This window comes from Hordeum vulgare, chromosome 1H (genome assembly GCF_904849725.1).
Source record: "Hordeum vulgare subsp. vulgare chromosome 1H, MorexV3_pseudomolecules_assembly, whole genome shotgun sequence".
In the NCBI taxonomy this organism is placed as follows: Eukaryota; Viridiplantae; Streptophyta; class Magnoliopsida; order Poales; family Poaceae; genus Hordeum; species Hordeum vulgare.
Window position 1 is genome coordinate 350,833,458 of NC_058518.1, and position 22,581 is coordinate 350,856,038.

General features: G+C 44.4%; 1 protein-coding gene across 3 annotated transcripts; it reads right to left on the bottom strand.

Annotated features, from left to right (window-relative positions):
* Positions 1 to 9,581: 9,581 nt before the first annotated feature.
* On the bottom strand, positions 9,582 to 16,920 carry LOC123435849 (3-hydroxyisobutyryl-CoA hydrolase 1-like). 3 transcript variants are annotated; one of them, XM_045115596.1, is made up of 15 exons: positions 16,750 to 16,920; positions 15,869 to 15,949; positions 15,685 to 15,753; positions 15,076 to 15,139; positions 14,811 to 14,890; positions 14,641 to 14,724; positions 13,696 to 13,780; positions 13,216 to 13,301; positions 12,993 to 13,114; positions 12,423 to 12,483; positions 12,244 to 12,342; positions 10,508 to 10,609; positions 10,391 to 10,432; positions 10,092 to 10,275; positions 9,582 to 9,922 (listed from the first exon to the last, which is right to left on the bottom strand). In XM_045115596.1, the coding sequence occupies exons 1-14, from the start codon at positions 16,903 to 16,905 to the stop codon at positions 10,138 to 10,140; spliced, it is 1,269 nt and encodes a 422-aa protein (XP_044971531.1). In that variant the 5' UTR covers positions 16,906 to 16,920; the 3' UTR covers positions 9,582 to 9,922; positions 10,092 to 10,137. The 3 variants fall into 3 exon arrangements, 2 of the variants coding, with proteins under 2 accessions (XP_044971531.1, XP_044971530.1); XR_006627108.1 differs by having other exon boundaries at positions 10,082 to 10,275; XM_045115595.1 differs by lacking the exon at positions 9,582 to 9,922 and having other exon boundaries at positions 9,948 to 10,275.
* Between the last annotated feature and the right edge of the window lie 5,661 nt (positions 16,921 to 22,581).

A 22,581-nucleotide genomic window follows, 5' to 3' on the forward strand; every position in this document is an offset into this window, starting at 1 on the left:
ACAGGCAAGATGATATGACCCTGATTCCATCTCTAGACTTGTTATGCTAGATTATGTTTCTTCCATCATATGCTCGCAGCCTACCACTGAAATAATTTCCTCCTGATATGCCATGAAACCAAACACTTATCCCTTCCTAGCAAACTTGAATGGCTAAGTAGGCTTGCTCAGCTACTAATGTTAGCATTGCTAGATGCATGTGCTTTGTCTCATGTGATAACATGAGCTTGATATCATTATCTTAATTCTGTTATTTAATTAATTCACCTATATACTTGGTAAATAACGAAAGGCCTAGCCTTTTGCCGGGTGTTTTGTTTCGTTATTGCCGCCATAGTTACCGGCTACCGGTGTTTGATTCCATATTGATCGCCCCTAACACGTTCGGGGTTGTTATGGGGACCCCCTCGATAAATCGCATAGTGTTAAGACTTGTCCGGCAGGACCCAACATTGGTGTTAATTTGCTAATCACTTAATATTAATCTGCATAGGGAATGACCACCCCGAGGATCTTTAATCAACTACCCGGGCTAGTGCTCCTCATGAGTGTTGGTCCAAACTGGTCTGCCTACGGGGCCACCACAAGGAAACTTGAGGTTTGGTACCCGTAGCTAGTTCCATCCGTCGTGTCCTGAGACTGAGATACGCGTCTCTTATCAGGGTCGTCGACACGACGGGAGGTCCTTCTAGTCTTATCTTACCTTAGCGATATATCTTGCGTATAGGAATCTCGGTGAAGCTTTGGTTCTCCCCAGACTTGAGGTTTTCCTCTAAGGAATCCGACGAGATCACGAGATTCGTGATAGAGGATTACTTTGCGGCCCGTGAACGTTTGTGATGGACTAGTTGGAGCACCCCTGCAGGGTTTAATCTTTCGGAAAGTCGTGCTCGTGGTTATGTGGCAACTTGGAATATTTTGTTAACATCCGGTAATAGATAACTTAAACATGAGCTAATAAAATTGTCAACCGTGTGCGTAACCATGACTGTTCCCTTCGAAAATCGCTCTTCGATCGGGAACATGGTGGGGTTATGATTGATGTAGGTAGGTGTTCAGGATCACTTAGTGATCAAGTATCATCGACCGCAAGCATAGACCACCTTTATATAAGTTCTACGTAAGATATCCACCATATCAACCTTAGGATGCTACAACCTAAATACTACACCTATGCAACCTAATAACTTGACTAGTTCTGGCACCGAGGTCATAGATTGCTGAGTCCCCGTGGCTCACAGAATCCTTCACAACACCAACGGGTTCAGGTACCCCTGAGACAGATGATCCCGACGGCACGCAACTGGCGTGGAAGTACGATGAGGAGAACGACCGTCTGTACATGAACTTTCCAGAAGATTGAGGCGTGGTCGTGATCGTGGGCCAGCAGGCAGGGTAGCATAGCCGTTTCCCTTGTTTTGTAGTCCGTAGCGGAACTACTTTGATTGTATGCGTGATGTACTCTGATATATTTATGAATGGAAATTGAACCCCTTATTGTCATTCTGTTGTTATTATGTATTTGCAATGATACCTTGTTTGCGAGACGCTTAGATGCGCTCCTTTCCAATTCGGGGCCTCGATCCCCAGATCGGAAAGGACCGCATCTTAGTCATTACAATCCTGTAGTTGATGCTAATTGGTTTACTTGGTGGAACACTATATGTTCATATTGTCAATTACCTATTTATCATATCTGAACATGAACATGAATATGCTTTGTGAGTAGTTATGCTTGTTCTTGAGGACATGGGAGATGTCTTGTTATAAGCTATCATGTGAACTTGGTATTCGTTCAATGTTTTGATGGTATGCATGTTGTGTTTCCTCTAGTGGTGTCATCTGAACGTCGACTACATGACACTTCACCATATTTGGGCCAAGAGGAAAGCACTTTTGGAGTACAAAGTCGATGATCGGTTGCGAGAGTGACATAAACTTAAACCCTAGTTTATATACTACTTCTTAAGGGGCTGATTTTGGTCCATATGTTTCATGCTATGGTTAGATTTATCTTAATTCTTCTTTCATAGTTGTGGATGCTTGTGAGAGAGGGTGATCATAAGTGAGTTATTTATTCAAGTGAGAACATCATCTTAGCAATGGTCCACCCACATATCAACTTATCAAAGTAGTGAACGCGAATCAACAAAAATATGATAAGCATGATTAGTCAAAATTGTCGTGTGTCCTTGAGAACGCTTGCTCACTATAAGAAACATGTGACATCCCGAGACCGACGCTCTAGAAGATTCCCCTTTTATTTCGTTGTCGTCGTGTTGTTAGATTGTCTATCGCATTCATCATCGCATCATCTGCATTGCATCGGCACTACGTTGCCACCAATTTTCCAACCTGCATTCGTTATTAGTTGCTGGTTCTCTCCGTTTTTGTCGTCGGTAGTTTTGAGACCGACCACACATGCACGCGCCCGCGGCATCGATAAAATATTGTTTTTAAAGGTGTATTAAAAACATTCTTAGATTGGGTTGAAACTTGGTGTGCGGTCTTGTTCTAATGTAGGTAGGCTGCCAAAATTTGTCGCAATTAGAGTTTGTTTGGTACTCGAACGGTCGACCATAGCAACACCGTCATCAGGTTATCGTCACACGTTCTTTGGTGTTCTAAAAATATCGTGTTGGGGCGCACATTCCCTCTCATCTCCGCCTAGCCACTCTACACAAGCCACCTAGCCGTCCCCCCGACCGGGACCGTCCGATTTCGATCCTACGATCGAAATCAGGGCAAAAAACAGCTAACCCTAGCCCCCATTGTTATAAATAGACCCCTCCCATGCCAAATCTGGAAACCCTAGCATCTTCCTCAAAATTCGTGCCCCACCAACCTAGCTGCCGCCACCTGGTCACCCTGCCTCCACCAGCGTCGTCAGCCCGCTCCAGCCCGCGCGAGGCCCTCTCGGGCCCGAGCCGCCTCCGCCAGCGAGAGGAGCAGCTCGTCTGCTCCCGCTCTGCCCGTGCACACCCGAGGGAGGAGCCCCAGCCGCTGTTCCCGAGCCGCCCCATCGCCCCATCTCCGGCAGCCATCGACCACCACTGGCGACCACCTCATCTAGGCGAGCCCCGCCGCCAATTCCCTCCTTCTCCTCACGTTCCCTCTCTCATCTCGGTGCTTCCTCTCTCCTTGTGACCCCTATGCAGGAGGTTCCCTTCATGGCCTCGAGCTCACCGCGACCGACGCCGGCTGCAGTCGGACCTACTAGCTTGTCGTCCGGATCCGGCATCCCCACGTCCTTCGGCGTCCATTCGGGTCCGCCCCGTGCCTCGCCGGTGCCCCCAAGTCCCTGCGCCGCCACGGCCTCTGTCGCGGGAGGAGGACGAAGGTAGAGCCATCTCGCCCGAGCGCCAGCCATCTCCAGGCCCAGCAAGCGGCCCGCTTCGCCCTTCGGCCCAGCGCCTCCGCCTCTAGCCCGATCTGCCTCCTCTCCATGCCATCGGCCCGTCGACCTCCCGCCTGGCCCAAGCCTCGCATCGGCCTGCTCCACCAACCTCCGCCCCAGGCCGACCCAAGAGCCGAAGGTGAGCTGATCCCCCCGAGCCATCTGTTTTGCGCTTGTGTGCGTTTTAGTTTCCTAGCGCCCAGCCCCGTTTCAGCTGGTAGGAGATTCGGCCTGTTAGTGTTTTTTTAGATTTGCGATTTATTTAATTTCAGAGCAGAGCATATTTTCAAACCCCCCGTAATTTCTATTTCGTGCGTCACATTCTGACAAGTTAGATATGTAACTTGGCTAGAATTTCGCGTAAATTAATAATTTTCAACTTCCATGCATAATAAAAAATACTTAAACGTGTTGTTTGCATCGGTTTGCGTGTCGATGTGATAGAAACGGTTTAACTCGTAGCTAGTGCTCCGTAGCTCCGTTGGAGATGTTCCATATATGTGACTAGAACGATGAGTGAATCATGTGAACCACTTTATTTTATCGTGTAACAATCATAAAATGTGATTAGGACATAATTAGAATGTAACGCGTAGGGTCGTTTTGGATATGTTATATGTCGTTTACGGCCTCATTTAAAATGCCTAGATAGGTAGATTATTTGTGCTTCACCCTCGTGCCATGTTTAAACAACATTTAATATTGTCGGTAGCTAAACATGAGTGAACTAAATAATTAAATATGGAGCTTTGTCAATATGCAACTCGTTGCATATTGAGCTTCACTTAATGGGTAGTGTTTGCGTGATGTGAATCGCCGTGCCATGCCTTGCATATTTGAAACTGGTCATGCATCATATGTGAAGTGCATCGTGTCGTGCATGTGTTGTGGTGATATTGTGTGTTGATTCTTGTTTCTGGTTTGCCTCATCTCGATAGAGTTCCGCCAGCGTGTCGGAATGTGAGGATCCGTTCGACTACGTCGGTTCGTCTGCTTCACGGAGTTCGTTCTTCTTCCAAGTGGGATCTCAGGCAAGATGATCATTTCCCTAGATACCATTACTATCATTTACATGCTAGTTATTTCATTTCTATCGCTATGTCTCGCTGCCTACCACTGTTAAATATCAGCCTCCTAACAATGCCATGAAAACCTTCAACCTGTTCACAACCTAGCAAACCACTGAATGGCTATGTTACCTCTTGCCTAACCATGTGTTAGTGTTTCTAGTTGCAGGTGCAGTTGCTGCCATGTGGAAACATGGGTTCCTTGTTATATCACCATATTATTGCTAACTAATTTAATGCACCTATATACTTGGTAAAAGGTGGAAGACTCGGCCTTTCTATCCTGGTGTTTTGTTCCACCTTTGCCGCCTTAGTTTCGGCTACCGGTGTTATGTTCCATAAATGAGTGCTCCTAACATGCTTGGGGTTGTTATGGAGACCCCCTAGATTCTTATTTTGGGATAAAGCTCGTATGGCAAGGCCCAACATTGGTACTATATTTGCCCAACATAATAATTTTGTTAATACTGAAAAAACATAGGGCGTCATGAACCCGAGGAGTAATTCAACATAATACACGGAGGGCAAGTGCTAATGGTGCTGGTCCAAAATAGAGCCACTTGCGGGGCCACCCGGGGCAGCTCGGGGGATGTCTATCTGGCCACCGTACGTAGTGCTCATCCGTCGTGTCCTGAGAACGAGATGTGCGGCTCCTATCGGGATCGTCGACACGCCGAGCGGCCTTGCTGGACTTGTTTTACCTTTCTCAAGCGTCTTGTGCGAGGGATTCCGAGGATGCTTTGGGTAATCTCAAGGTTGAGGTTTTCCAATAGGAACCCGAGGAGATCACGAGTATCCCTGATCGAGGTCATTCCGTCGCAGCGTGTGGTAGTTTGTGATGGACTAGTTGGAGCACCGTGCGGGGTTAAATCTTTCGGAAAGTCGTGCCCGCGGTTATGTGGCAACGTGGAAACTTTGTTTAACATTGGTTCTTGATAACTTGAAGTAAGCTTAATTAAAATATGTCAACTGAGTGCGTAACCGTGAATGTCTCTTTCGTGAGCTCCTTCTCCGATCGAGGACACGGTGGGGTTATGTCTCACGTAAGTAGGTGTTCAGGATCATTCATTTGATCATCAGTAGTTCACGTCCGCTATGCGTAGATCATCCCCCTCTTTATTCTTGTACTCGTAATTTAGCCACCAAATAAATGCTTAGTCGCTTGCTGCAGCCTCACCACTTAACCTTACCTCACCCATTAAGCTTTGCTAGTCTTGATACCTTTGGAAATGAGAGTGCTGAGTCCATATGGCTCACAGATTACTACAACACCAGTTGCAGGTAAGGTAAAGGGTTACCTGACGCGGGCACATTGATTGTTCATTTGGAGTTTCTTCTTCTTCATCATCGTCGATCTAGGATGGGTTCCAGGCCGCCAGCCTGGGATAGCAAGGATGGGCGTCGTTCTGTTATCGTTGTTTTCGTCCGTAGACGGACCCTGCTCTTCTTCATGATGATTGTATGTATTCTACTGATATGACTCTGATGTAGCTTGTGGCGAGTGTAATCCAACTCTTTATACTCATCTTTTTAGTACATTTACTTGTAACGATATCCATTCTTGCGAAACGACGAGATGCGTTTCTATCCATGTCGAGACCCTCGCGCCAAAATAAGGATAGGACCGCATCTTGGGCGTTACAAAACACCTTGGGCCTGTCCTTTGCATAATAAGGATTGGGCTATCTTACTGCACTTTATTACTATTGTCACTTGTTCGTCGCTGCGAATTATCTTGCTATCAAACTATACATTACCACTACTTTTAGTACTTGTAGTGAATACCTTACTGAAAAGCACTTATTATTTCCTTCTGCTCATCGTTGGGTTCGACACTCTTACTTATTAAAAGGACTATGATTGATCCCCTATACTTTTTAGTCATCATGGGTCCAATGGGAGTTTGCCCGAGGTCCCATGTGACATGGCCTCGAGGCCTTCTCCTGACTCGAGGTCGGATCCGAGGTTGATACCATATAGTGGTCCAGGTATGAGATTGATTCTTAGGCTTAAATGAGTGTGTCGGTGCCATCTTCAGCTTGGTCTAATGCCCAGTCCAAGAACGCAAGTTCATCGCGGGAATCCGCGGTGTATTTGAGGTTTCCAAATCTGACGATCCGGTCCAGTGTGAATGTCTTGATCTGGTCGTGGTGGTCAGTCGTATCCGCGTGAAGAGTGATGCTACCGAAGGCAAAAGTAGTCCCGTGAAAAAGGTGAGACCACAACCAACATTGTTGTTGATCTAAAGGAGATACATCGAGTCACTCTTATTTCCTAGAGGGACCTCCATGGGCCACCAATGTCGGAGATAAATCTGGTGAATCTTGGGTAGGGGGTCCCGATATGGTAGTCTTGGATAGATGTAACAAGGACACAAGGGACATGAGATTTACCTAAGTTCAGGCCCTCTCGAAGAGGTAAAATCCTATGTCACGCTTTGTTTGTACTGATTATGGATGGGGTACAAGGTACAAGCTGGTCTACCTCGAGATCAGTTATGAGTGAATCTAGCCTCTACACCACCAGCACATGGACTTATATACATACATGGGGTACGCAGGGTTTACACATGGTCGATTGCATCTAAGGGGCAAACATGTCAAGGACTATCTCTACACCTTGGAGTATACGCCAAGCCTTCGTGTCATTCCTTCTTGATGCTTCTGGTCTAGACGAACGAGGTCCTCCAATGATAGGTCTAGGGGGGTCCTCAACTCAACTCATACAACGGGCAACCAACATGCCGAGCACCCCCTAATCCAGGGCTCCGTCGGTATTACCGCCTTAGCGCTTGGTACTACCGTCCTGGTGTGCCGGTAGAGGCACTGCTCACACAGGGGAGCGATACTACGGCATGGCACAACAATACTACCGGGTGCACAAAATTCAGTAACATGGAAGAATTTGAGGCTCTCCTAAAAAATGTGGGAAGGTGATGTGGGTGCAATATATGTTTTGTGTACGTGTTTGATTCCACACATATTTTTCCAACACGGACCCCCTTTTAAAAGTACAGATTCCTAAGACCAAAGAAATAAAAGCTATGGAAAGTCCGTCTTCCATCTTTTCCTTCCAGAGGGGAACCTAACTTTCTTGTGCCACTTCCGAATACACATGTATAGCTTACGCAGGCGTTAGTTTGCAAATTGCATTGTTGTCAACACCAAAATCATTAGGGGGGGATATGCAGCGACGACGACGAGATAGGGGAGAACGAAAGGAGATAGAGGCAAAACGGTTTTTGGGTGGGGGAGGGGATTGTTAACCGCCACGGCTAATAGTTGTCGCCCCCGCATCATCTATTTACTCGACATGTGAGCCCACGATGTCGAGAAACAGTTTAAAATGACAAAATCCCTCTATTGGTGCAATTTGTTAGCCACCAACCTCAAAATTGTTGTGTTTTTTTTTAATTTTTTCAATACTGGTGGTAATTTGCAACCCTAGCCTTGGATATTACGGTTTTTGTAATTTACTCACGTACTACATCACGTCTACTTCTTTGTTTATAAATACAAATTTTAAAAAAAAAATCTACTACAAACTAGATATGAATGTATATATACGTATTTTATAGTGTAGATTCATTCATTTTGCTTTGTATGTAGTACGTTGTGAAATGAATAAAAATATTTATATTTAGAAACAGGAAAAGTATAATGCAAAGCCGGGCATCATCTCGAGTTAACTAGATTAAGCCAGTAGCAGTAGCTACCACGCACGGTGCCGTGAAACACATTGTATGTACTACGTGGATATCACATTCTTCATAGACACAGAGAGGAGCCGCAGCACATTTTTTGTACGCACGTAACTCCTACAGTGCCCCTCCTTGTAAGCAATTAAGAAACGATGGTGACCCATGCGGAATGGCATCAAAATTAGGCCATACGCTGCAAGGGAAGGATCGATCCGGAAATTTTCCGGTGCGGCGGAATTAGCCCGCTAAATCAAGTGCCGTGCCGGGGCCAGCTAGTGGTTGGAATGGATTTAATTCAGTCCGTTCGGCGCGTGCAATGCAATGCTTGCACGCGTGCATGTGTTCCGTTCAATTCCTTTCGTGCCCATGGTTGACTGTTAGATTCATTGATTAGTTAAGAGGTCTTCTTCCCGTATATAAATAAAAAAAATGGTTCTGCTACAAGCCGTACGTCAATTTAGCATGACAAATCAGACGTTTTTTATAACAAATTTCGTTGTTGTGAGGATGAAAAGTTCATTTAGCAAGCATGCCAAATCTTTGCCATGTTCTTCTGCCTTGTTTCAAATATATATATATATATATATATATATATATATATATATATATATATATATTTGCCATGTTCTGTTTTTTAGTCAGATTTGTCATGCTTGCTAAAGAAAATTATCATCCTCGCGACAATCAAATTTGTCATGATTAAAACTCTAACATCAGACTTTTAACATTACCGATAAATTTACAAATAAGACCAAATTTAGCTTTACGTTAGAAATCCCGAATGATGCTCCATGCTCCATTCAAAAAAATGTGAATCTGGAGGCTACGGGCGTGGGCTTCTTAATCCAAGGCTTAGCCTTTCTAGGCTCGCCGGCCCAAGATATGAGCTGGAACAGGACAAATGCACAGAAGAATCAAATTTTAGTCAAAGAGAATCGCCGTGAGCCCGTGACCAACTGTAAAGACAGAGGAAGATAAAAAGGAATCATTCATGAGGTGTCGGCGCATGCACGCACGACACACAAAGGGTGAGTGAGAGAGAAGATCTTGACCGGATCATACCATACGGGGTAGAGTACCAGTATCACAAAAATCAAGTAAATCCATCGCTCAGTTAATTTGTATTACGTGCCCGCAGAAAAATAAATGTGTATTATGTGCTGGATAGATAGAGAAGAAGAAGAAAAAAAAAAGGGAGTGGTTGAAAGCGAGGAAAGCGACTATGTTGCCAAAAAAAAAAAACCAGCAAAGCGACGGACGGTGTGCACTCAGCTAATATTTGATTTTTGTTTTGTTTTTGTAGCAAAGCTATTTGTCTTCTCTTCAGCAGTTGAAGCCGCTGGATTTTAGTATAAGTAGTAACAGTTGTCCGACCAAGACATGTGAGCTGCTGCTTTTTTTTTTACTTGCACAAAGATTCGTCAAGAAAGGCATGATGGTCTTATTTTATAGTCACCCGGTGAGCTGGCCGTCGGAAGAGGGGTTAGGTTATACAAGTGCGTAAGCTATTATTCTTTTGTTTAAAAAATAAACTATGGAACCACTCAATCAAACAAAATAAACTATAGAAGTTGTTGAATCTGTGGATGGACCACTGTACGTGTGTATGCCGCCAATGGGCCGCCATCAGGGGACCAGCGGGCCGTATAAATATGCTGCCATTGCACCGTGAAAGCCGGTAGTCTGTACTATAAGCTTCAGCCATCTGGAGGGCGACCGCGGCCAGGATTATATAGGAGTATCACTCAACACTTGCCCCTTCAAAAAAAAAAACTCCTATCACTTAACACTTGCAACTTCCTTCTATTGCAGCTGAATAAAGAAATTTGTGTGGTAATAAAAGTTAATCTAGCTACAAGATGTGCTTCCGATTTATTCCATCAGTTATATGTCTATGGATTCGTTCAAGACATGTACGTTTACTCACGAGCACCCATCCAGGCTTCATCTGAATCCTCCGCATGAGACTTCCATCAGAGCTTGGGAACAATTCTTCTTCCATGGGAAGACCTAGTTGGTAGGTTCAAATCTTCCCAATGTGGATCATCGACCTTGGAGAAGTAGTTTGCAACTACCCCGTCATGCACTTGATCCAGAGTTGGCGGCATCCACTGCAATCAACAGATGTACCAACACAATACAATACGATTCAGAGGGTACTCCAGATGAAATACATTGCCTAATGCAATTTCTGAAGTCCAGTATAAATATGAAGTAATATATGACCTTTGGGTTTCGATCTTTATCTACCAGTATCGCCCTACATCCCTGCGATAGAAATCAGATATTAGATATATTGATTACAAAAATAAAGAGGACCACTGCTGAAGATGTTGACATTACCTCAAAGAAGTCTCTGCTGAAGTCACCGCGCATCACATGGCAAACCATTCTATATTCTCGGCGCAAGCACTCACCAACAGTTTGCAGCCTCCCTTCTCTTATCTGAAACCATAGTCAAAGAGATAAAGTAAGAACCATCATACAATGGGACATGCGTGGCATATCTTAGTTTGACATCCGTGTGACAAAACATAGAACTTGCTTCATGCATTGATGAAAAGCCAAAAAAGTTCTTCTTAACTCGTGAATTCTTATGAGAAATAAGACTTTTGGTGCTGGTATTTTGTGCAAACCCAATAACTTCTCTATGTGCCAAAGCTACTCATTTTAATATGTAATGATGCTGATAGCTGGTGCTTTGACATCCTGATTCTGCTCGTAACAAGGTTGGAACTTCCACCATGTACAGGTCCAAGACAAACGTTATGCCCAGAGATGTCAGGTTACCTAACTGAAATACCCTAGAAGATGATAGTCACTGACTCACTGTGGGACCCCGTAACGCTCTTCGATTCAACTCCTACCGACTCAAACTTTCATATTTAAGATCGTGAGGTTGAAAAAATTCATATGGATGGAAATATCCAAAACAGGCCATCCAGATATGACCTGAGAAACTAGCACCAGCTGATGGTTGCTGTCAATAAGTTGGCAGGAGTTTTATCAGGAAAGAATGCAAGCAGAGACAAGGAAGTGGAGTTGGGGTAGCTGAGAGAGGTGAGAAGAGGGATAAGACTGGACCCACTTAGGGCTTGTTCGGTTTCATGGAGATTGAAGGGGATTCAGGAGGATTAAATTCCCTGCGAGTCAAAATCCACCTCCACCCCCTCTAATCCTCTCCAATCCTCTTGGCAAGAGGATTAATCGAATAAGGCCTTAAGGGTAAGCTAGAGTTTCACACACAGCATCATAACTACGAGAACAAACTTTGGTGGCAAGTGTAGTTCAAAAGAAGTGACGCATCTACAACAGCATATTTGTTTGCGCAACCTATACTGCATGCAGCACTTCCAAGTTTTTTTAAGCAAAATGTAAAAATTATCTTGGATGAAGGTCATGCTTATGCTGTATCTCGGTCACCTGCAAAAATTTCAAAATATGCCCATTTATGTCTCATGAACCTGCAAAACTTCACAAGAATATGACCCTTTGTGTCTCATGAACAAAAAAAGACAAGAGTGAATAGTATCGAATACTATTAACTTGTATCTTGTATTTGTTTTGTAGTGGGTATAAATAGTAATCTTTTATGAAAAAATCCAAGTGCATAAGATAGCACATAACCTACATTAATGATCTTTTTTTTTAATTTGGAAGTGCAACATGCATGTGTTTCCAATGCAACCCACTGTGCTTTTGAATTATCTGCCATCTAGTTGCTATATACACAGTGGTGTAGAGAATTAAATACTACACAGATGTTGTGATCCCGCACCAACAACCCCATGATGTTTGAAACTCACTCATAATTGGTCAACGAGACTAAAATAGTTATGGGGTTGATATATTGTGCATTGTTTGAGACTCAAGGTCCAGCAGTCTAGGTCCCCAGCCTCCTACCAACCACAACTACCTCGATAGTCCTAATAATAATAGACATATTCAGTATACGAAACCATAACAAGGGTCAATAGATCTAACCAAACATAACTACCAACCAATAACATAGCACGCCAAAACGATTAGACAACTGACGACATTAAAAGTATAATGTTCTGGAAGTGTTTGACAGATACCGATGCGAGAGAGATTTTCAGACTAGTAGGAGAGGCCTTCCGCAATGACTGGATTGCAGCAGTAACCAATTTATCAGACACACTTGGAGCTTCTTGTTCCTGACATGATAGATACCAAATTTAGCAGGACAAAACACGTAGGCCCATAGAAAGCCACAGTGAACTCCATCAAAACTCACAAGAGTGGATATGATTTCTTCGACTGTTCCTTTGGAGAAGCATCTGTTGATGATGTCCATCCTTGGAGCACAAAAATAACAGAAGTGACACAGGGGAATCAGGACATAATTGATCGGAGCATCAATGGATCACGCAACTCATAGTAAAAACAGTTATCTGAGAAACCAGAATAACACCTTAAAGTAGATCGCCTTAATTACATGCAAACATGGACTTAAGCTGGTATCTAACATGGGACTTAGGACCAAATTAGAACACAATGCCAAAAGCAAGTTTAAATGATCGATCCAGGTTATTCATGAATTGCCGTCTTTAGATCAATTGAAACACAATGTTAATGAATATCATGGACAGGCAAGCTGCAGAGCTAGTAAAGCTAGAAGTAATTTTTTGTGTGAATTTTCATGGCATGTTAGCATGAAAAATGTGAAGGATATTTTGAGTATGCAAGGGACAGAGAAGGACTAGAATAACTTATATTTTCTTTAAAAATAGCATAAACTACACATACGCATCAATGTAAACTACACGTGCATGAATGGGTAATGTCAATACAATTGCCCTCTTACCTATTCAGAGAACTACTTCCTTTTAAGGATGGCTGTTTTGAAAATTGATCAATAATTCCACATATAGCAAATGGATCAGAAGCGTCCACCCTTTTAAGTGATTCTTCAAGCAGTGACATCCTCTGAAAAAAATGCAGGTAGCATTGCTCAAGTTTCCATGGACGCAAGTAATAATCACATTGGTATGCTTTGAGCATCAAACTTAAATCATCAGCAAACCTACGTTCAAAGGGACAAAATGAGTCGCCAAGCCACATGCAAGCATTTCCGCACCATCCAATCTTGCACCGGTAAGGCCAACATACTCTCCTGAAGAAAGATGTCATTGACAATTGAGTGAAAAACAATCTCCCAAGATAGTTATGCAATCAACTAAATAGGTTGTATAACTATCTGACAATCAATCCGTACCAATGAAATTAAATAGAGATTCAGAACTCTGGCTACATATATTGCCACAACCATGCACATGAAGAGTTAAATTTTATGTTTTACATGATAAACTGATTTTTTTCTAAACTACATGGATGTGAATCCAGAAACTCTCAACAGAGTTAGCTTAAGGGTAACCTACGAAAATTACTCAGCAAGGTAAAGAAAAATCAATACAAACAGTACATAAATATATAGTTATTGCAGAGCAAAGTCGTATTGTTGTGTGTGAAATTCATTTGAATAACGAAGGTGAGAGAAAAAAGGTCACCATAGAACCCAGGTAGTCTAGAAAGAAAATAAGAAGCCCCTATATCTGGGAAGAGTCCCAGTGCTGTTTCTGGCATTGCAAAAACCTGCATAGATATTCAAAATAGATTAACACAAAATTCTGCTACATGCAAGCATGCTGGTTATATATAAAAAGGCATCAAGTTACCACAAACCCCACTAAGTATAAGAAGTACTAGCATAGACAGAGCCCGCATAAATGGCAAGTTGACCTAGCTGTCACCTGTCAGACCTGATAAGCATCTGACGTAAATATACATAAGTGTGTGTGGCTGAGCAAAAGTACACACTATAGGAAGCACTTGGTCATGAATTAATTATTCTGTTAAGTAATTTAGACCAACCGGTGAACATGGAGTATAACCTGCATAGCTTAATATCTCACATCATCATGATGCAATACCAGCACCAGTAAACAGTACTCCCTCCGTTTCTTTTTAGTTTGCATATAAAATTTGGTCAAAGTCAAACTTTGTAAAGTTTGACTAACGTTATAGGAAAAATTATCAATATGAAATCAATATTATTAGATGCATCATGAAATTAACTTTCATACCATATAACTTTAGTATTGTAGATGTTGATATTTTTTATATAAATTTGGTCAAACTTTATTAAGTTTGACTTTGACCGAATTTTATATGCAAAGTAAAAAAGAAACGGAAAGAGTACAGCGTATCAGTGTGCAATCATAATTTTTTAAGAGAGTGAACTCAAATTAGATAACATGCCATCATTACAGAGTTAAAAACTGGACAGCGTGTGGGAGAACCCCAAACAAGCAGATCTCAAGCTACCTCGTGATATATAAACATTATGTGCAGCCCAACTACAACCCCAATTAAATTATATAGCCATATAAGCAAAAGCAATGTGGGAAGCAAAAGGTCATTTGAGTTCAATTCAAAGAAAACATAGAATATACCGTGTTCTCCGTGGCAACCCGAAACCTTCCATGTATAGAAACACCAGCACCTCCACCCATGACTATTCCAGTAAGTAGAGAAACCTACAATTGAATGATGTAGTGATTAGTAGTTGCAACAGAGACAAGAACAATTACATGGAGAATGAATTTCAGGGGATGGAACTCACCTGTGGTTTGCTATAAGTTGCAATGATATAGTTCAACAGAAATTCAGTACGGAAAAAATCAGCACCATATTTCCAGCTATCTGATTTCAGAGAACATACAACGAAGTTAATAAAATGTCTTGAGCAATGATAGATGTAAATGTAAATGCCTGAATTCGAGTTGGACAAATAAAGATGACATGAGTCAAAGGAAACAAATGATGAAGTAATCAGCTTTAGGTACTTGATATCATTGACGCAAGCTTAAGTAATAACTAATAAGTACCATTATTTATAGATTGGGCGACTTCAGCAACATCACCTCCTGCGCAAAATGCTCTTCCATTTCCCTGAACAAAGTGCAGATTGAATCCCATAACAGACATAGGTTATGGGTAAGTTAAAGTAGGATGGAAGATACAGTGACAACTATAGCAATCTAAGAGAACTAACAACCATAGCAATAGCAAAACAAAGAACTCCCAGAGTACTAAATGTGAAATTGTTACAAGAAGCCAGTAATTCGTACACTTCAAATCAGAAAGGAGTACGAATGACAGAAAAAACGAGTGCAATGCTCAGCAGCAGATATCACAAACACCATAATTGTTTTTTCTTCTTCTAAAATCAGCAAGGAGTAATATGCTCCAAAACAGACTAAACACAGAAAACATACTTACTGAACTATTTCGAAAAAAACTATTGGGTAACTGATGTCCACTGTTACTGCTTTGTTGCTCAGAAAATTCTATTTTCAGTTACGTGTTAATACACAGCATCCAAATATTGAAGGGGTGACCCCAGATTACAGGACCAGAAAACAAGACACGCATAGGCTATATCTAAGAAGTCGGTCAAATATTAAACGACAAAATATATGCAATGCTATCTATACCTTGACAATCAATAGTTTAACTGTGTTTTCTTCCTCATAAGAAGTGAAACATTTCAGAAGTCCTGTAACCTGAAATATGGAAGCAAAAAATCTCTCCTCAGCCTTTCTGGAAGCAATTGTGGCTACTATTGCCGTATGATCCAGTACTACTAGAATTCCTATGGAATCTCTCTTGCAGACATACCATTGCAGAGGAGAGGGCATTCAACTGCTTTGGCCTATTCAAAATAAGTGTCCGTGTAGAGCCATTTGCTTCCACCAGTACCTGGCAAAGGAGGGTGGAGAAAACACTCATTATTTTCTGGTGAATTGAATGGGAGGTACTTGCAGTTGAAAGCTATCAGGAAAAGGATATGGATCCTAAAGAAAGGAATACATCTGAGAATAAGATCAACTATTATAAGGAAAAGCACAGCATAGTTGGCCGCAAAAATCACACAAAACCCTCTGGAACCTATCGAGCGTTCTAGACCCAGTATACACCCTCAAGTATGATACAAAAACAGAAATTAACCCACTCAAGGATGTACAACATGGTTTGCTGATTACGAAATAAGGTGCAGTTTGCACTCTTCATTCTGACCGGGCATTCCTTGACTAGACAAGAGAAACAACATGTCTCTTGAATTTTTCAGCTAAATACGGATCAGGGAACACCGGAACAGTCGAAGCTAAAAAATAGCGCTATAATTAAATCAGTCAATTGATTATAGTGTTCCCCATACAATCTAGAATCCACCTTTCAAACCAACCACTCCTTCAAAAATTTCTACACGCTAGATATTGGCCGCTGGAAAGGGGAAAACCCACACCTACCGGAATCAAACGAACTGCAGCTACGAGACAGCGCATAGCAGCCGCAAAATAGTGAAAGCAACAAGCATGGTTAGCCTAAGTTAACATTTCGGCTGAAGCTAAGCACAGACGAGTCAAGCGGGATCGTAAATGGAGCGGCAGCGGTCAGACGAGGGTTGAGACTGTGTGATCCATGCCCAACCGTACGGATTGGGACCGGGCGCGAAGGGGAGCAGCGGGGGGGTGGGGGTGGGGGGGGGGGGGGCGGACCTGGTCGGAATCGCTGCTCGCCGGTGATGCCATGTCGTCGGCCGGTGAAGCGAAGCGGCTGGACCAGTGGAGCCTTTCAAGTTGGACCCCAAAGCCAGGTTGCGGCGAGGGAAGGAGTTGGACGCCGCGGTTGGGTTGCCAGTTCCGTAGGGACATCTACTGCCACAAATCATCTACAAGGCCTGCTGTATACATGTCTGATTACGAGGTCCATCTGAAAATGGGCCCCGAATATTTAAGCAGAACGTTAGCGTCGGTCAAAACACATTTTCTCTAATGTCCGCATGTCGTCGCCTCGCTCCTCTCCTTTTCGCTCACTGTCGTCGCCACTCCTATCCCCTCCATAGCAATGGGCAAGTATAGCCAGAGTGGTTGGTTCTCGACGCCGGCTCTCGCTCTCCCTCTAGATCATGACGTTGTCGCCCATATTCTCCATGGCCTTCCTCTCCCACCACCGTGACATATAGATTGTGCTCTCCTTCGGCGACAAGGAGGGTAGTCGTCCCTCCTCGCGGAGGCCGTCGCGACAAATGAGGAATATCTGTCGCATCTAAAGCTCCTGCTCGAGTGGTCGCGCTTCCCTCGTCGCCTCTCCACCATGTTAATGAGGAACCGTTGTCACTGCCTCGCCACCACGTCAAGCAGGATCCTCTCCCCCCGACGCAACCACGTCCAAATCACACACCGCATCAAGGAGGAGGAGCCCTCTTGCATTACTTCTATCACGGTGGCGACAACCGGTATCCCGAGAAGGGTTCGAGCGCCTCGAGCTGGAACTGGAGCCACCACCTATGACACACAACGCAAACACAAGAGAACGATGAATGAAGTCAAGGCAAAGACCAAAGAAAACCAAAGAACTCTAGAGAAATGAGAATTCGTAGGACAAAACATGTGAATTCAGGGCCCAGCGGTAGTACAACAGTTCAAGCGGTCGTAAAATTTTACTACCGTGTTGACCGCGGTAGTACCGCTCGAGGGTGCGGTAGTACCGTAGTTCAGGTGGTAGTAAAATTTTACTACTATGCTGACCCCACTAGTATCGCGTGATGGACTATACCCAAACTATGAGCGTAGCATATTGATCGTGTCGTTTTATTGTTATTGTTTTCTGCGTGTCAAGTATTTCCTGCGTGTCAAGTATTTGTTCCTATGACCATGAGATCATATAACTCACTGGCACCGGAGGAATGCCTTGTGTGCATCAAACGTCACAACGTAACTGAGTGACTATAAAGGTGTTCTACAGGTATCTCCGAAGGTGTCCCTTGAGTTAGTATGGATCAAGACTGGGATTTGTCACTCCGTGTGACGGAGAGGTATCTTGGGGCCTACTCGGTAATACAACATCACACACAAGCCTTGCAAGCAATGTGACTAAGTGTAAGTCACGGGGTCTTGTATTACGGAACGAGTAAAGAGACTTACCGGTAATAAGATTGAAATAGGTATGCGGATACCGACGATCGAATCTCGGGCAAGTAACATACCGAAGGACAAACGGAATGACATACGGGATTATATGAATCCTTGACACTGAGGTTCAACCGATAAGATCTTCGGAGAATATGTAGGATCCAATATGGGCATCCAGGTCCCGCTATTGGATATTGACCAAGGAGTGCCTCGGGGCATGTCTACATAGTTCTCGAACCCGCAGGGTCTGCACACTTAAGGTTCAATGATGTTTTGGTATAGTTGAGTTATATGTGTGGTTACCGAATGTTTTTCGGAGTCCCGGATGGTATCATGGACGTCACGAGGGTTTCCTAAATGGTCCGGAAACGAAGATTGATATATAGGATGGTTTCATTTGGTCACCGAAAAGTTTTGGGCAATTCCGGCAGTGTACCGGGAGTGACGAATGGATTCCAGGAGTTCACCGGGAGGGGCCCACCCACCCGGGAGTGAGCCCAAGGCACTAGGGTGGCGCCACAAGTCCCTAGTGGGCTGGTGGAGTTAGATGAAGGGGCCCATGGCGCCACATAAAGAAATTCCAAAAGAAAAGAAAAAGAAAAAGGCAAAAGGGGAGGTGGGAAGGAAGAGGAGGACTCCTCCTTCCCCAAACCGAATTGGAGGAAGAGTCCTCCTCCTCCCTAGTGCCAGCACACCCCTTGAGGGCTTGGCCCTCAAGGTAAGCCCCTCCCCCTCCCTCCTATATATAGTGGTATTTTAGGGCTGATTTGAGACAACTTTTGCCACGTGCAACTCAACCCTAGACCACATAGTTCTACCTCTAGATCGGATTTCTGCGGAGCTCGGGCGGAGCCCTGCAGGAGTAGATCATCACCACCACCAGAGCGTCGTCACGCTGTCGGAGAACTCATCTACTTCTCCGTCTTGCTTGCTGGATCAAGAAGGTCGAGATCATCGTCGAGCTATACGCGTGCTAAACACGGCGGTGTCGTCCGTTCGGCACTAGATCGGAACGGATTGTGGGACGGATCGTGGGACGGTTCATGGGACGGCTCGAGGGACGTGAAGACCGCGTTTCTTAACGCTTCCTGCTGTGCGATCTACAAGGGTACGTAGATCCAAATCTCCTCTCGTAGATGGACATCACCATGATAGGTATTCGTGTGCGTAGGAATTTTTTTGTTTCCCATGCTACGATCCCCAACATTAGTGTAGCATAATCCGGGGATGTGTGTGAGAGAGAGAGAAAGGAGAGAGAGGAGGTAGAGGGAGAGGGGGGAGAGAGGGAGAGAGGTAGAGAGAGGGGAGAGAGAGAGAGAGAGGAAGGGAGAGGGAGAGGGAGAGGGAGAGGGAGAGGGAGAGGGAGAGGGGGAGGGGGAAGGAAAGAGAGAGAGATAGGTAGATAGATAGATAGATAGATAGATAGATAGATAGATAGATAGATAGATAGATAGAGAGAGGGGGGAGGAGAGGGAGGGAGGGAGAGAGAGAGGGGGGAATCATCATGACCGCGATCTACATCAACAAATTCGTCATCGTCATCACTAACTCTCTCCCCCTCTATGCAATGGAGTAACCCTTATTTTCCCGTTGTAATCTCTACTTAAAACATGGTGCTTTATGCTTTCCAATGATGTGTTATCATTCTATGATGTTTGAGTGGATTCATTTTCTCCTACGGGTTAACTGTGGTATGGTGTGATTGATATGCGTTTTATGTTATTATAGTGATGTCCTATGGTGCCTTTAGTTTCACACAAGCGTTTGGGATTACATTGCAGGGTCTTGCAATATGTTCATAATTCTCTTATAGTGGGTTGGGAGAGTGACAGAAACTTGAACCCGAGTAAGTGGGGTATGTGTTGGAAATATGCCCTAGAGGCAATAATAAATTAGTTATTATTATATTTCTTTGTTCATGATAATTGTTTATTATCCATGCTATAATTGTATTGATTGGAAACACAGTGCATGTGTGGATACATAGACAAAACACTGTCCCTAGTAAGCCTCTAGTTGACTAGCTCGTTGTTCAAAGATGGTCAAGGTTTCCTCACCATAGGCAAGTGTTGTCACTTGATAGCGTGATCACATCATTAGGAGAATCATGTGATGGACTAGACCCAAACTAATAGACGTAGCATGTTGATCGTGTCATTTTGTTGCTACTGTTTTCTGCGTGTCAAGTATTTGTTCCTATGACCATGAGATCATATAACTCACTGACACCGGAGGAATGCTTTGTGTGTATCAAACGTCGCAACGTAACTGGGTGACTGTAAAGATGCTCTACAGGTATCTCCGAAGGTGTTCGTTGAGTTAGTATGGATCGATACTGGGATTTGTCACTCCGTGTGACGGAGAGGTATCTCGGGGCCCACTCGGTAATACAACATCACACACAAGCATTGCAAGCAATGTGACTTAGTGTAAGTTGCGGGATCTTGTATTACGGAACGAGTAAAGAGACTTGCCGGTAAACGAGATTGAAATAGTTATGCGGATACTGACGATCGAATCTCGGGCAAGTAACATACCGAAGGACAAAGGGAATGACATACGGGATTATATGAATCCTTGGCACTGAGGTTCAAACGATAAGATCTCCGTATAATATGTAGGATCCAATATGGGCATCCATGTCCCGCTATTGGATATTGACCGAGGAGTCACTCGGGTCATGTCTACATAGTTCTCGAACCCGCAGGGTCTGCACACTTAAGGTTCGACGTTGTTTTCTGCGTATTTGAGTTATATGGTTGGTTACCGAATGTTGTTCGGAGTCCCGGATGAGATCACGGACGTCACGATGGTTTCCGGAATGGTCCGTAAACGAAGATTGATATATAGGATGACTTCATTTGGTTACCGGAAGGTTTTCGAGCATTACCGGTAATGTACCGGGAATGACGAATGGGTTCCGAATCTTCACCAGGAGGGGGGACCACCCACCCGGGAGGGCCCAAGGACCTTGGGGGTGGCGCACCAAGTAGGTGGGGTCAGCCCAAGGCTGTCTTGCGCAAGAGAGAAAGAAAAAAACAAAAGAAGAGAAAGAGGAAAAAAAAGGGAAAGGTGGGAAGGAAGAGAAGGACTCCTCCTTCCAATCCTAGTTGGACTAGGATTGGAGGAGGACTCCAAATCCTCCTTGGTGGCGCAGCCCTTGGGGCCCCTTGAGCCTCAAGGGAAGCCTCCCCTCCCCTCCTCCTATATATATGGAGCTATTAGGGATGATTTGAGAAAACTTTTGCCACGGCAGCCCGACCACATACCTCCACGGTTTTTCCTCTAGATCGCGCTTCTGCGGAGCTCGGGCGGAGCCCTGCTGAGATTAGATCACCACCAACCTCCGGAGCGCCGTCACGCTGCCGGAGAACTCATCTACCTCTCTGTCTCTCTTGCTGGATCAAGAAGGCCGAGATCATCGTCGTGCTGTACGTGTGCTGAACGCGGAGGTGCCGTCCGTTCGGCACTAGATCGGAGCGGATCGTGGGACGGATCGCGGGGCGGTTCGTGGGACGGTTCGCGGGGCGGATCGAGGGACATGAGGACGTTCCACTACATCAACCGCGTTTCTTAACGCTTCTGATGTGCGATCTACAAGGGTAAGTAGATCGGAAATCCCCTCTCGTAGATGGACATCACCACGATAGGACTTCGTGCGCGTAGGAAAATTTTTGTTTCCCATGCGACGTTCCCCAACAGTGGCATCATGAGCTAGGTTCATGCGTAGATGTCTTCTCGAGTAGAACACAAAAGTTTTTGTGGGCGGTGATGTGCGTTTTGCTGCCCTCCTTAGTCTTTTCTTGATTCCGCGGTTGAAAAGGACGTGGATGTCGCCTAGAGGGGGGGGTGTGAATAGGCGCTTTAAAATAATTAAGGTTTAGGCTTGAACAAATGCGGAATAAAACTAACGTTTAATATGTCAAGCACTAAACCTACAAACAACTAGGCTCACCTATGTGCACCAACAACTTATGCTAAGCAAGATAAACAACTAAGTGATAGCAAGATATATTACAATAAACAATATGTCTATCACAAAGTAAAGTGCATAAGTAAAGGGTTCGGGTAAGAGATAACCGAGGCACGGGGAGACGATGATGTATCCCGAAGTTCACACCCTTGCGGATGCTAATCTCCGTTAGAGCGGTGTGGAGGCACAATGCTCCCCAAGATGCCACTAAGGCCACCGTAATCTCCTCACGCCCTCGCACAATGCAAGATGCCGTGATTCCACTAAGGGACCCTTGAGGGCGGTCACCGAACCCGTACAAATGGCAAACCTTGGGGGCGGTTGCCGAATCCGTACACGTGGCAACCCTTGGGGGCGGTTACCGGTACCCGTACAAATTGCTCGGGGCAATCTCCACAACCTAATTGGAGACCCCGACGCTTCCCAGAGCTTCACACCACAAT

What these genes read in the sequence shown, in the direction of transcription:
- LOC123435849 (XM_045115596.1), bottom strand. Translation starts at nt 16,905, where the DNA reads ATGTCCCTACGGAACTGGCAACCCAACCGCGGCGTCCAACTCCTTCCC. An exon ending in ATGCCCTCTCCTCTGCAATG is followed by an intron (nt 15,754 to 15,868) that starts GTATGTCTGCAA and finishes TCCATATTTCAG; the next exon opens with GTTACAGGACTTCTGAAATG. An exon ending in TAGACTACCTGGGTTCTATG is followed by an intron (nt 13,302 to 13,695) that starts GTGACCTTTTTT and finishes ATCTTTCTTCAG; the next exon opens with GAGAGTATGTTGGCCTTACC.